Source organism: Callithrix jacchus, chromosome 6, assembly GCF_049354715.1.
Source record: "Callithrix jacchus isolate 240 chromosome 6, calJac240_pri, whole genome shotgun sequence".
NCBI lineage: Eukaryota > Metazoa > Chordata > Mammalia > Primates > Cebidae > Callithrix > Callithrix jacchus.
The window spans coordinates 36,351,124-36,366,277 of record NC_133507.1 but is presented as its reverse complement, the minus strand read 5'-3'; the positions used below and the strand labels follow the sequence as shown (position 1 = coordinate 36,366,277).

At 45.5% G+C, this 15,154-nt stretch overlaps 1 protein-coding gene and 1 non-coding gene across 2 annotated transcripts; both read right to left on the bottom strand.

Moving 5' to 3' along the window:
* Positions 1-10,855: 10,855 nt before the first annotated feature.
* On the bottom strand, positions 10,856-12,128 carry LOC103793694 (ATP synthase F(0) complex subunit j, mitochondrial-like). Its single transcript, XM_008998555.4, has one exon. The coding sequence runs from the start codon at positions 11,206-11,208 to the stop codon at positions 11,035-11,037; it is 174 nt and encodes a 57-aa protein (XP_008996803.1). The 5' UTR covers positions 11,209-12,128; the 3' UTR covers positions 10,856-11,034.
* Positions 11,210-11,315, bottom strand: LOC118154882 (U6 spliceosomal RNA). Its single transcript, XR_004745132.1, has one exon. It is a non-coding gene; the product is annotated as a U6 spliceosomal RNA (small nuclear RNA).
* Positions 12,129-15,154: the final 3,026 nt, after the last annotated feature.

The following is a 15,154-nucleotide window of genomic DNA, read 5'->3' as shown; positions in this document are numbered from 1 at the left end:
AGAAATTCTTACCAGCTGGGCTCCTGGCCTCTGTAACTGAAGAATCTGTTTGAGAGGACAGGAAAAATCACTGTGTTTTCTCTTTTTACTCTCCAAAATGTTGATTAATGTGTGGAAGAAAAATAAATCTTGGCCAGGCGCGGTGGCTCAAGCCTGTAATCCCAGCACTTTGGGTGGCCAAGGCTGGTGGATCACGAGGTCAAGAGATCGAGACCATCCTGGTCAACATGGTGAAACCCCGTCTCTACTAAAAATACAAAAAATTAGCTGGGCATGGTGGCATGTGCCTGTAATCCCAGCTACTCGGGAGGCTGAGGCAGGAGAATTGCCTGAACCCAGGAGGCGGAGGTTGCAGTGAGCTGAGATCGCGCCATTGCACTCCAGCCTGGGTAACAAGAGCGAAACTCCGTCTCAAAAAAAAAAAAAAAGAAAGAAAAAGAAATCTTGGGCCCTCAAACTTACTAAGCCAAAGGGAAAAGTCAAGCTGAAAACTGGGTCATGCCAACCTGCCTCCCAATTGGCTCCTAAGTAAGATGGCTACAACAATGAAGAGCTATATACTGCCCTCACAATTGGCCCAGAAGGAACTTACTTGTAGGTCCCAAGATCTTTATCCAAGTTTTGTTGAATTTCACACTGGCAATGTAAATTGATAGCTTACCATCATAGTATGGGACAAAGGACAGAACTCAAAGTCATCCCTCTGCTCACCTGAGACAAATGCATATCTGATGGCTTTTTCTGTCCTATGTTTATCTTATATAAAAATGCAGATTTCACTGAGCTAGAGGAAGGCATAGGTGACTATTCCTCTACCCTCCCAAACATAAATTGTGTATTCAGTGAAAGGCTGATCTGCCAGGCACGATGCCTTGTGCCTGTAATCCCAGTGTTTTGGGAGGCCAAAGCGGCTGATCACCTGAGGTTAAGAGTTTGAGAACAGCCTGGCCAACATGGAGAAACCTCGTCTCTACTAAAAACACAAAAATTAGCCAGGTGTGGTGGCAGGTGCCTGTAATCCCAGCTACTTGTGACGCTGAGGCATGAGAATCGCTTGAACCTGGGAGGCATCAGTTGCAGTGAGCCAAGATCATGCCATTGCACTGCATCCCAGGGGATGGAGCAAGAATCTGTCTCAAAAAAAAAAAAAGGCTGAATGAAGACTCAAAATGATGCAGGCACTTGCCTCTCGTCTATATGCACCCTTTAAAAAATTACTTCTCTCCCCAATGCCCTTTTCCCTTTAGATATTGAGACCCCTTAGATTCTCTTTGTTAAAAGCTTGAACCACAGTTTTTCCTGTGGACCCAAAGTCTTTCCTGGGGGTGTCCTTAACTTTGGCGAGCAAGCCTCCTAAACTATTGAGACTTACCTCAGTCATTTTCTTTGATTAACAAATGGGAGCAAAAGGTTTGTGTGACTAGTTGGGTATATTCTGGATATTTTGGGTATATATATTCATGTTGTCTGACCCTTTTCCTCCAAGAAATAGTCTTGTCATTTGCCATTGTCTTTCTGTGTTGTTCTATCATAAAGAGGGATGCCATGGGGGTAGGACATGGCATAAAACTCCTGTAAGCCCATTGTCCCAGTTGGCTCTGCACGCTGGTCAGTTTTGATGTTCTGACCACTCTAGCATCTATCTATTTAGACAACCTTTGTTTTTGGTCCCCAAGATCAAAAGCCTCATCTTGTTTTAGGTCCTTGAGAATTTGACTTGTGACCAAGTGGGAGCACTCTCTCCTGCTCTCCACCATCTGAAAGATGTAATTTTTGGGGGATGTCAGGTGACAAATCTAAATATGGCTGACAACCTGAAGACATGTAAGATTTTAACCAGCACACTCTTTGTTCCAATCCATAAGGGTCTTTTGTCATCTCAACTCTTTTTTTTTTTTTTTTTTTTTTTTTTTGAGACAGAGTCTTGCTCTATTGACAGGCACCGGGCTGGAGTGCAGTGGTGCAATCTTGGCTCACTGCAATCTCTGCCTCCTGGGTTCAAGCGATTCTCCTGCCTCAGCCTCCCGAGTAGCTGGGACTGCAGGAGCCCACCACCACCACGCCCAGCTATTTTTTGTATTTTTTAGTAGAGATGGGGTTTCACCATGTTGGCCAGATGGTCTCCATCTCTTGACTTTGTGATCTGCCAGCCTCAGCCTCCCAAAGTGCTGGGATTACAGGTGTGAGTCACTGCGCCCGGCCTTGTCATCTCAACTCTTATTTCCTGGTTAGTCCTGGGTAAGTCCAAGCCCAGGAGAACCTACCGGGTGTCATAGATTAATGGGTCAGTGACTGGTGGCCCTCCACAAATTTGTGGGATACTATAGGTATTGTGTGCACAAGCGCCATCCTTAAGCTTCTATGGCAAAAAGTCTTTTGCCATCTTAGCCTATTTCTGGGAATGAATTTCTTGAAGTGGGGGGTTGGATCATCAGGACTGCCTCTTTGATGCCATCTTTAGGAAACACCTAATTTACATGGTAAAAACTTATTCTAAGCCAGGAAAACTACCTCTAGTTTTTCCATGGAGAAGCTTATTGAATTGAGTCACTATTGGAATAAGTACACCACGGAAAATTCTAATATCAGTGGCCAAAAGATGGATTCTATCAATTAGGAAGACCCTTAAATTTAAAAATGCATATATTTTAGAGAGATCTCTCTCTTTTTTTTTTTTTTTTTGAGACAGAGTGTCGCGCTGCTGCCCAGGCTGCAGTGATCCAAGATGGTGCCACTGCACTCCAGCGCCATCTTGGGTCACTGCAGCCTCAGCCTTCTGGGTTCAAGCGATTCTTTTGTCTCAGCCTCCCTGGTATCTGGGACTATAGGAGTGCAGCATTGCGACACACCACACCAGGCTGGGAAGCACGATTTTAACACAGTCAGGATATTTAAGAGCTCAAAGGACATTTCTGTTACAGTAAGTTAAAAAAAAAAGATAATTGCCTTAGCTACAATATGAAGAAAATGTTACAATGAAGGTAGGTTGAACAAACAAAATGGGAGGTATTATTACATCTCACATTATCTGTCTTACTTCAAGTTTTGCTCTTGCCATTCCACAGAAAAATTTGAAACATTAAAGAAAAATATTGAGAGAAAGCGTTCCTGTGTTGATAATTGAATTAAATGCAGAGCCTGAAGAACAAATTGATTTCTTATTTACATTGAAGAATGATTATGAAACATTAAGATGAAAAAAATGCAACTAACAAGCAGAAAGATTGTAGTGTTACTATTATCACTGTTTCCAGTGACCTTCAGTGTCAAATACCAAGTCAATCCTGACCTGATTAAAGTCAAAAGTGAGTCCTAGCTCTTGTGAATAGTGTATTGTCCCATGTGCTTCAGGCTGTATTGAATTTATCAAGAAGCAAACACAGTCATTATAATATATAGAGAAAATGTATGATATGTACACTAATATTAACTACAAAATACATATTTTTTTATATAACTATCAAATATACAGGAAAATTTTTTTCCAAATGTAAGAGAGTGGATCTGTTTGCCTGTCTGTTATGCACTGAATGGCTGTGTGTCTCCCCACATTCCTATGTCCCCAACGTGATGGGATTCTGAGGGGGGGCCTTTGGGAGATAATGAGGTCATGATTGCAGAGCCCTTTTTATGGGATTAGTTCCCTTTTAAAAGAGTCGTAAGGCGACTCTTTTAAATGATCCATCTCTCTCTCTCTACCATTTGAGGACACAAGGAGAAGATGGCGTTTGCAAACCAGGAAGAGCACCCTCAGAAGACACTGCATTTGCTAACACCCTGATTCTGGACTTCCAGCCGCCAGAACTGAGAAATTGTCAGCCATGTGTGGTGGCGTGCGCCTGTAGTCTCAGCTACTGCTGGGACAGGAGTCCAGGAGCTCCAGGCGGCACTGTGTTACGGTCATGCCTTCGAATAGCCACTCTACTCCAGCCTAGGCAATGTAGAGAAAGCCTGTCTCATTGTTTTTTGAGACGGATCTTGCTCTATTGCCCAGGCTGGAATGCAGTGGCAACATCACAGCTTACCACAGCCTCAACATCCCAGATTCAAGTGACCCTCCCACCTCAGCCTACTGAGTAGCTGGGACTACAGGCGCATGCCATCAGCCCAGCTAATTTTTTTGTAATTTTTGTAGAGACGGGGTTTAGCCATGTTGGCAAGACTAGTCTTGAACTCCAAACTCTCAACCTCAAGCAATCCACTCATCTTGGCCTCCCAAAGTGCTGGGATTACAGGTGAGAGCCAATGGCCCAGCCAAGAACTTGTCTTTTTTTTTTGTTTGTTTGTTTTTTTAATCTATTGTAAGCCACTCGGTCTATGGTATTCTTTTATCGTGGCCCAAACGGACTAAGACACTGTTGTAGTTAAAGAATGTTTTGGGCCAGGTGTGGTGGCTAATGTCTGTAATCCTAGCACTTCGGGAGGCTGAGGCGGGCAGATTGCCTGAGCTCAGGAGTTTGAGACCAGCCTGGGAAACAAGGTGAAACCTCATCTCTACTAAAATACAAAAAAATAAGCCCAGTGTGGTAGCATACACCTATAATCCCCACTACTCCAGAAGCTGAGGCAGGAGAATCACTTACTACCCATGAGGCGGAGATTGCAGTGACCCAAGATGGAGCCACTGCAGTACAGCCTGGGGTTGTGCCATTGCACCACTGTACTCCAGCCTGGACGACAGAGTGAGACTCTGTCTCAAAAAAAAAAAAAAAATCTTTTGGCTGGGCGCAGTGTCTCATGCATGTAATCCTAGCACTTTGGGAGGCCAAGGCAAGCAGATCACTTGAGGTCAAGAGTTCAAGACCAGCCTGGCCAACATGGTAAAACCCCATCTTTACTAAAAATACAAAAACAATTAGCTGGGCATGGTGGTGGGTGCCTGTAACCCCAACTATTTTGGAGGCTGAGACAGAAGAATTGCTTGAATCTGGGAGGTGGAGGGTGTAGTGAGCAGACATCATGCCACTGCACTCCAGCCTGGGTAACAGCAAGACTCCATCTCAACAAAACAAAACAAAACATATTTTTTATGTAAATGTAGTTGTTTTTCCTTACTATATATTATGGGCAGGATGAAGTTCCTCATAAATTCATACGTTGAAGTCCTAACCCCAGGATGTCAGAATATATCCATATTTGGAGGCAGAGCTTTTAGGTGATTAAGGTAAAATGAGGTCACTGGGGTAGGCCCTGATTGAATCTGACTGGTGTCTTTATAGGAAGAGGAAGTTTGGACATGGAGCAACTCCAGGAGCATGCACCTGCATGGAGAGGAAAGATCATGTGAGCACACAGCGAGGAGGGGGTCACCACAGGGAGAGAGGCTGGAGAAGAAACCACCTCTGCTGAGACCTTGCTCTTGAACTTCCACCCTGTAGAACTGTGAGAAAACAAATTTTCATTAAGCCCACTAGTCTGGGGTATTTTGTTATGACAGCCCTAGCAAATTAATGTACTGTATGGCGCAGAATATTCTTTTCTGAAATTACAGTTTCAGTTGTGAGTATGTGTACCTGTTGTCAATACAAAATCCATTTCTTTTCTTCTTTCTCTTTTTTTTTTGAGATAGAGTCTCACTGTGTCACCCAGGCTGGAGTGCAGTGGTGCGATCTTGGCTCACTGAATGCTCTGGCTCCTGGGTTCAAGCAATTCTCCTGCCTCAGCCTCCCAAGTAGCTGGGACTACAAGCACGTGCTACCACACTTGGCCAATTTTTGTATTTTTAGCAGAAGTAGGGTTTCACTATGTTGGTCAGGCTGGTCTTGAACTCCTGACCCAAATAATCTGCCCACCTTGGCCTCCGAAAATGCTGGGATTACAAGCATGAGCCACCATGCCCAGGCAAGATGCACTTCTTATTATGGGGTATAGGTCAAAATGTTTGAAAAATATTGAGCTAGAAGAAAGGAAAGCTTTGGCCTCTCACTCTGAAGCAAGGCAGCTGAAGTAGAACCTTCCACAAGGCAAACTTCAAGAAACCCTGGTCTCACAGTTCCCAGGAGAGGACTAAGAAAAAGAAACGGCATCTATAGCTTTGGCTTCTGTAGGTAAAAGACTCTAGAGCACTGTTGTAAAGTGGACGAGTCTGGAGATAGAATCTAGAGGTTCTGTGAACTTGGATGGGAAAAATGTACATATTAACTTTCATTAATGTCTCTGAAAATTGCCATTTCCTTCCAATATAAACACAAGAACAGATATTGGTAATATTAGCAGTACCTGTAATTTTCTCATCAATAGAAATTACATATATTTTCAAATCACAAACTCTACATCAAAATATAAATTGCAACCATTACTATATTGAAGATATATTGGTTATTAGATTTACTGATAGAAGTTGCTCCTTAATACATTGATAAAGAAGCACAGGTGTTACTATGCACAGATTCATATTTCTTTTTCTTTTTTAGATGGAGTTTCGCTCTTGTTGCCCAGGCTGGAGTGCAATATCTCAGCTCACTGCAACCTCCGCCTCCTGGGTTCAAGCGATTCTCCTGCCTCAGCCTCCCAAGTAGCTGGGATTACAGGCATGTGCACCATGCCTGGCTAATTTTTTGTGTTTTTTTAGTAGAGACAGGGTTTCACCATGTTGGCCAGGATGGTCTCCATCTCTTGACCTCGTGATCCACCCACCTTGGCCTCCCAAAGTACTGGGATTGCAGGCGTGAGCCACTGTGCCCGGCCTTGTATTTCTTTTACTCCCTTTCTCCTCTCCTTTTCCTATCCTTTCCTTTCTCTCTCTTTTTTTCTTTCCTTCCTTTCTTTCTTTTTTTTTTTTAGATGGGGTCTCACTCTGTCACAGGGGCTGGAGTGCAGTGCAGTGGCACAATCTCGGCTAACTGCAACCTCTGCCTCTCAGATTCAAGCAATTCTACTGCCTCAGCCTCCTGAATAGCTGAGATTATAGGCATCTGCTACCACGCTCAGCTAATTTTTTCTATTTTTAGTAGAGGTGGAGTTTCACTATGTTGGCCAGGCTGGTCTTGAATGCCTGACCTCGTGATCCAGCTGCCTCAGTTTCCCAAAGTGCTGGGATTACAGGTGTGAGCCACTCTTTTCCCTTCCCTTCTCTTCTCCCTTCCCTTCTCCCTTCTACCTTGTCTTCTTTCCTTCCCTCCCCTTCCCTTCCCTTCTATTTCAGACAGGGGCTCTCTCTGTCACCCAGGCTGGAGTGCGGTGAGGCAATCTCGGCTTACTGCAACCTCCAACAGCCCCGCCCACTGCCAGCTCAAGCAATCCTCCTGCCTCAGGCTTCCAAGTAGCTGGGTCTACAGGTGTGCGCCACCACATCTGGCTTTTTTTTTTTAAGATGGAGTGTTACTCTCGTCACCCAGGATGGAGTGCAATGGTGTGATCTCAGCTCACTGCCCCCTCTATATCCTGGGTTCAAGTGTCACTGCCCCCTCTATATTCTGGGTTCAAGTGTCACTGCCCCCTCTATATTCTGGGTTCAAGTGATTCTCCTATCTCAGCCTTCCAGGTATGTAGGATTACAGGTTCCATCACCATGCAAGGCTAGTTTTGTATTTTAATAGAGATGGGGTTTCACCATGTTGGCCAGGCTGGTCTCGAACTCCTTACCTCAGATGATCTTCCTGTCTTGGCCTCCCAAAGTGCTGGGATTACAGGTGTGAGCCACTGTGCTCAGCTAATTTTTAAAATTATATAGAGATATGGATTCACCATGTTGCCCAGACTGATCTTGAGCTCCTGGGCTCAGGTGATCCACCACCTCGGCCTCCCAAAGTGCTGGGATTATAGGCATGAGCTACCGTGCCTGGCCCAGATTTGTTTTCATACATTTTTATAATAGCCATTCGTGTATATAATTTGTTCTTTTTGGGGCCCTATGTATTTTATCTTACACACTTAAGGACATTTTTTCTTTTCTTTTTTTTTTTTTTTTTTTTTTGAGACAGAGTTTTGCTGTTGTTACCCAGACTGGAGTGCAATGGCACGATCTCGGCTCACTGCAACCTCTGCCTTCTGGGTTCAAACAATTCTCCTGCCTCAGCCTCCCAAGTAGCTGGGACTACAGGTGCACACCACCATGCCCAGATAATTTTTTGTATTTTCAGTAGAGATGGGGTTTCACCTTGTTGACCAGGATGGTCTTGATCTCTTGACCTCGTGATCCACCTCCCTCAGCCTCCCAAAGTGGTGGGATTATAGGTGGGAGCCACCACACCCGGCCTTTCTTTTCTTTTCTTTTCTTTTTTTGAGACAGAGTCTTGCTCTATCGCCCAGGCTGGAGTGCAGTGGCTTAATGTTGGCTCACTGCAACCTCTGCCTCCCTGGTTTAAGCAATTCTCCTGCCTCAACTTCCCAAGTAGCTAGGACTATAGGCACATGCCACCACACCTAGCTAACTTTTGTATTTTTAATAGAGACAAGATTTCACCATATTGGCCAGGCTGATCTCGAACTCCTGACCTTGTGATCCACCTGCCTTGGCCTCCCAAAGTGCTGGGATTACAGGCATAAGCCACTGTGCCCGGCCAAGGACATTTTCCTGAGAAAGATGACTGGGCTTCTTAAGACTGTCAAATATTTATTTATTTGACAGCAAATAACTTTTTTATTAATAAATATAAATATTTATTTGCTGCCAAATAAAAGGTTAAGGGCATCTCTACGGCTGTATTCTTAGAGACTCAGGACCTGCCTCTGTGCTTCACCCTGAGCCTTGACTTGTCTGTTTCTTTCAGCCTCCATTCGTTTGGCGACTACCAGGGCTCTCCTTCTGACCAGTCTGTTTTAACTGAGGACTTCTTTGGTCCTAAATTGACTTCTCATCTTTCTGAGGCTGCCTCTTCATTTACCTCCTCTGCTCCAGCAGTGCAGCTCAAGGGTGGTGGTCCTGCTCTGGTACCTGGTCCAGGCAATGACCCACAGTGCCATGACTTCAGGACTGTCATACGCCAGCCAGAAGGTATGTCAGCCACCCAGGGCTACAAGGCTATCCAAGAAGCTGATTGCCCTTAGAAAAACAGTTAGTAGCATCAGGCCAGGTGCGGTGGCTCATGCCTGTAATCTGAACAATTTGGGAGGCCAAAGTGGGCAGATCACTTGAGGTCAGGAGTTCAAAACCAGCCTGGCCAACATGGTGAAACCCTGTCTCTACCAAAAAAAAGTGCACAAAAAAATCAGCCAGGTGTGGTGGCGAGTGCATGTAATCCTAGCTACTTGGGAGGCTGAGGCAGGAGAATCGCTTGAACCTGGGAGGCGGAAGTTGTAGTAAGCCAAGATTGCGCCACTGCACTCCAGCTTGCAGGACAGAGCGAGAGTGAGACTCTGTCTCCAAACAAACAAATAAGCAAAAAAAAAAAAAAAAAAAAAAAAAGAAAAAGAAAGAAAGAAAAGAAAAACAGCTAATCAGTAGTACAGAATGAGAATTCCTGCAGTTCCATGTCCTGTTTGTGCCTCCTGAAGGGTTGGCCCTACTTCTGTGGCTTCCCTGACCACATCATTTCATATTTTGGCGTCTGGCTGATGACCTGCATTTGTAGTGCCACATATGGCCTTCTAGGTTGAAGAGGCCCACGCTTCCGTTGCTCACTTAACCCCATCAGTGACCATATGGAACATATCCACCTCTCGCAGCGCATCCCTGCAAAGCCCGTCTGCCAGTTCACAGTAATTAGGTTTGCCACTCCCTCGGTTTTCCTTAGCACTCCCATTCTGGCACCTGCTCAACATTTGGAGGAATTCCACCCTCCCATAAGACCAGAAGGATACCTTCAGGTGGCGGGAAGGAACCGCTTTTAAATCTCCAACCAACACACCGCATTTGTAGGAGAGGTCAACCCAGAGAGACCCCTGTGCAGCTCAGGCCCTGCACTCCCCGCGTGTCACTGGCACATTCTGGCCTCTAGAGGGATCTCCAAGAACAAGGAAGAGAAGGAGGAGCAGCTCCGTGCTGTCACAGAATGGGGGTCCAGGAGCTTAAATCACAGCTGTCCTACAGAAGGGGGCTCATGCCTTGACAGCATCCCTAAATGCAGTGATGTCCTTTGGTATCTTTTTGGCAAGCATGTCCTACTTGATTTACCCTACCTGGTCTGTTTTTCCACTGGTCTCTGCCCTCTGGCAACATTCATCTATGCACCTGGCCTCACCATCAGTGCCCACGCCCTCCCTTAATGAAGACTCCAGAGTTTGGCCGGGCATAGTGGCTCTCACTTGTAATCCCAGCACTTTGGGAGGCTCAAACGGGTGGATCGCCTGAGGTAGGAGTTCGCGACCAGCCTGGCCAACATGGTGAAATCCCAGTTACTTGAAAGGCTAAGGAAGAAGAATCACTTGAACCTGGGGGACGGAGTTTGCAGTGAGCCAAGATTGTGCCATTGCACTCCAGCCTAGGTGACAAAGCGAGACTCCATCTTAAAAAAAAAAAAAAAAAAAAAAAGGCCAGGCATAGTGGCTCATGCCTGTAATCCCAGCACAGTTTGAGACCAGCCTGGCCAAAATGGCGAAACCTGATCTCTACTAAAATAAATAATTCCGTGCCTATAGTCCCAGCTATTCGGGAGGCTGAGGCTGGAGAATCGCTTGAAGCTTGGGAGGTCATGGTGAGCCAAGATCACGCCACTGCACTCCAGCCTGGGTGACAGAGTGAGACTCTGTCCCAAAAAAACAAACAAAAAATAGGCCACGCATTCACACATTATAAATGTGTGTACATGGCAAAGTCCTCTCACTCCTGTCCCTTGCTTCCTCACTTCTCCCTGAAGGAAACCGACCTTCCCACTGCCAGTGTGTCATTCCCAAGGTTGCCTATGTGTTTACAAGCAAATCTGTGTATTTATATATGGTCCCCTTTTAGCACATTATATATGCTGTTCTGCACGTGTTTCCAACAATACTTTATTTATTTATTCAGAGCATCTCACAGATCCATTTATTCATGCCACGAAGTAAACAGTACTCATACAAGTGTACAGTGATGTTCCACGCGCCCCATCTAACATGGCTTGCTCAACTTTACAGGCAGACTGACGTTTTCCTTCACATGCACTCCAAGGAAGCTGGTTAATGATCACGAGCAGGTGCTGCAGCTTTCACAGCCTTATTTCTTTTATTGGCGGTATGGAGTTTATAAACAATGAAGCCCATCAACCCCATTCCTACCCAAATCTCCTGGTAAACTTGGGTATAGTAGGGCTTCAAGGGAATCCACATATTTTTAATAATACTTTGAAGCATCTAAAATATGGAACGCTTCACGAATTTGCATGTCATCCTTGCACAGGGGCCATGCTAATCTTCTCTGTATCGTTCCAATTTAGTATATGTGTTGCCGAAGCGAGCACTCCAGCAATACTTTAAAAGCATGTAACTGGAATGAGGGTCTAATTCCAGGCAGCTGATGAGTATGATAGCAAGGTAAGGGTGTGCAGATGAGAGCAGCAATTAACCAGAGCCAATAGAAACTGCAGAAAGAAAACACCTCAAAGAGTTGCCGAGAGCTAAATTAATTGAGTGAGGCTGGAATTGTAAAAGGAATTTTTAAAAAAGGCCTGGAAAAAAAAAAAAGGCCTGGAACACATTACTGTTGATGACTTCGTGGCTGAAATCACTCCAAAAGGCAGAGCCCTGCTACCTGACAGTGTAAAGAAGGAGCTCCCGGCCAGGCACAGTGGCTCATGCCTGTGATTTCAGCACTTTGGGAGGCCGAGGTAAGTGGATGGCTTGAGCTCACAAGATCAAGATCAGCCTGAGCAGCATGGCAAAACCTCATCTCTCAAAAAAGAAAAAATTAGCTTGACATGGTGGCACATGCTTGTAGTTCCATCTACTTGGGAGGCTGAGATAGGAGGATCACTTGAGCCCAAGAGTTTGAGGCTGCATTGAGCTATGATCACTGCACTCCAGCCTGGGTGACAGACCAAGACCCTGTCTCAAACACACACACACACACACACACACACACACACACACACACACACAAAGACAACTGTGGTTTTGACTGCTGCTAGTTAGTTTCCAGAGTGTCAGAGGCCAAGTACAGGCCAAACCCCATTAGAAACAGGGTCCTCTTGCTGGTCCAAGTGCAGTGGTGTTTACAACCAATTGACCACAGCCAGTTACAGATTTCTTTGTTCCTTCTCCACTCCCATTGTTTCACTTGACTAGCCAAAAAAAAGAAAAAAAGATAAAGAAATAGGGTCAGCATTATCGTAGTGAACAATAAGCACAGAAGTAATCAGAATGGCTTTACTCAAGATACTCTCCCTAATGTCTCACTGATTGTGATGTCCCTAGGTATAAAACATATGGGAACTGCACTAAAATCTTACTAGATTTTTTTTTTTTGAGACGTAGTCTTGCTCCATATGGAGTGCAGTGTAGCTTGATCTTGGCCCATTGCAACCTCTGCCTCCTGGGTTCAAGCGACTCTCCTGTCTTAGCCTCCCAAGTAGCTGGGACTATAGGGGCGCACCACCACACCTGGCTAAATTTTGTATTTTTAGTAGAGACAGGGTTTCATCATGTTGGCCAGGTTGGTCTTGAACTTCTGACTTCAGATGACACTCCTGCCTCAGCCTCCCAAAGGGCTGGGATCACAGGTATGAGCCACCATGCTCGCCCTACTTGATATTAATAAGTACAAATGTTCTTCCCCCTGCCCCATACAGGGTCTTGCTCTGTCACCCAGGCTGCAGTCCAGTAGCATGATCTTGGAACCTCTGCCTCCTGGGCCTCAAGCCATCCTCCTGCCTCAGTCCCCAGAGCAGATGGAATAACAGGCATGTGCTGCCACACTTAGTGAATTTTTCTATTTTTTCACTAGAGACAGGGTTTTGCTGTGTTGCCCAGGCTGGTCTCTAGCTCTTGAGCTCAAGCGAGCCACCCAACTTGGCCTCCTAGAAGGCTTAGATTACAGGCGGGAGCCACCACAGATGGCCTAATAAGTGCAAATGTTATAATTATGGAGTCCCCAGACTTGATTTGAACCACCGCATTGTAGGGTCATTATCCCTCATCCAATTCTCACACCTGAGCCAGTTTATAGACCTATAGTTGCTTAAATAAAGAGGAAGAAAAGCCTGGGAGGAATAAGCCTGCAGCATGGCCACACAGACAAATGATGCTCTTCCTCCTTGCCTTGTCATGGGGGATCTGTGGCCATTTACTATAGAGATTGTGTGTTGTAGAAAGGAAAATATCCAGAATTGTCAAGGGTTGCTGGATGCTGTCTCTCTCTCTCTTTTTCTTTTTTAAAGATGGGGTTTCACCATGTTGGCCAGGCTGGTCTCAAACTCCTGACCTCAGGTGATCTGCCCACCTTGGCCTTCCAAAGTGCTGGGATTATAAGCTTGAGCCACCACACCCAGCCTGGATGCTGTCTCTTAATTAATGCTATCTCCCGAGGAATCTGTGTGTGGTTGGCTGAATAATATTCTCCAAAATGTAGTCCACTTCCTAATCCCTGAATAGAAACTGGGAATAGGTGGCTTGGCAGATGTCACTAAGCTAAGAATCTTAGATGGGGAATTTATTCTGGATTATCCATATGGAGCCAACACGATCGCAGAGGTCCTCATGAGAGGGAGTCGGAAAGGTTAGAGAGCGAGAAGGATGTGTGAGGACAAAGGAGAGATTGGAGCATGTGGGGCCACCATCCAAGCGATGCAGACAACCTCTAGAAGCAGGAAACAGCAAGAAAACAGACTCTCCCCTCGATGCTCCAAAAATAATGCAACTGGCCAACCCACTTCAAACTCCTGACCTCCAAAACTGTAAAACTCTGAATTCTAGTTGTTTCCTAAAATGGTCATAGGCGCTGTGCACGTTGACTCACACCTGTAATTCCAGCATTGTGGGAGGCCAAGGTGGGACGGCTGCTTGAGCCCAGAGGTTCAAGACCAGTCTGGGAAACATAATGAGACTTCATCTCTTAAAAAACAAACAAAACAAAACAAAACAAAACAAAACAAAAAAACAGCTGGGTGCACCTGGCTAATAAAAAATTAGTACCCGGCAGTGAAACCCTGTCTCTACTAAAATACAAAAATTAGTTGGGTGTGGTGGTGCGCACCTGTATTCCCAGCTACTTGGGAGGCTGAGGCAGGAGAATTGCTTGAAGCCGGGAGGCGGAGATTGCGGTGAGCTGAGATTGTGCCACTGCACTCCAGCCTGGTGCCTGGTGAAAGAGCAAGACTCTGTCTAAAAAAAAAAAAATTAGTACCTGGTATGTGCCTGTAGTCCCAGCTACTCAGGAGGCTGAGGCAGGAAGGTCACTTGAGCCTGGGAGGGAGAAGTTGCAGTGAGCAATAGATTGTACAGCTACGCTTCAGCCTGAGTGACAGAGCAAGACCCTGTCTCAGAAAGAAAGAAAAGAAACAGCTGTATATGCAAATTGACCCACAAAATGCAGAAGGAGCCAAGAAGCCAAGAAGGAAGACAAATCCAGTTTGTTGGTCAAAGGTGATTTATCGGGGAACATGTGAACAGAAGTGTAGTCTTGGGTGGCAGCAGGACAGGTAGATTTCTGCAGTTACTCTCCAGACCTAAGGGAAAGGATACATGTGCTCTACAGGAAATGTGCAAGACAGGCCGGACGCAGTGGCTCACGTCTGTAATCCCAGCACTTTGGGAGGCCAAGGGTGGGTGGATCACCTGAGGTCAGGAGTTCAAGACCAGCCTGGTCAACATGGTCAAAACTGGTTTCTACTAAAATAAAAAATAAAAAGATTAGCTGGATATGGTGGCGTGTGCCTGTAGTCCCAGCTACTTGGGAGGCTGAGGCAAGAGAATTGCTTGAACCCAGGAGGTGGAGGTTACAGTGAGCCGAGATCATGCCACTGTACTCCAGCCTGGGTGACAGAGTGAGACTCCATCTAAAAAAGAAAAAAAATGTGCAGGACAATTGAAGGCAACCTTCCAAGGAGAGTATATGCGTCATAGCCTGTAATTTGTCTGATAACACCAATGTTAACATGTTCTTACACTAAGGACAGTAAATAAAGTGGAAATCCGGGAGGCATTCCCAGGATGTCGGTTGATCAGAAGTCAACATGGCAGATTAGTGTCCAAGATGGAGTCACCATTGTCTCCACACTAGTCAAAGTGGGACTTTTGAAGTCATGATAAAGGAGTTATTGTCTAAGTTCATCCCATGGTAAGTCTGGTGGTCTGTGAATTCACT

Coding starts and splice junctions, on each gene's coding strand:
- LOC103793694 (XM_008998555.4), bottom strand. CDS start 11,208: ATGCTTCAAAGTATTATTAAAAATATGTGGATTCCCTTGAAGCCCTAC.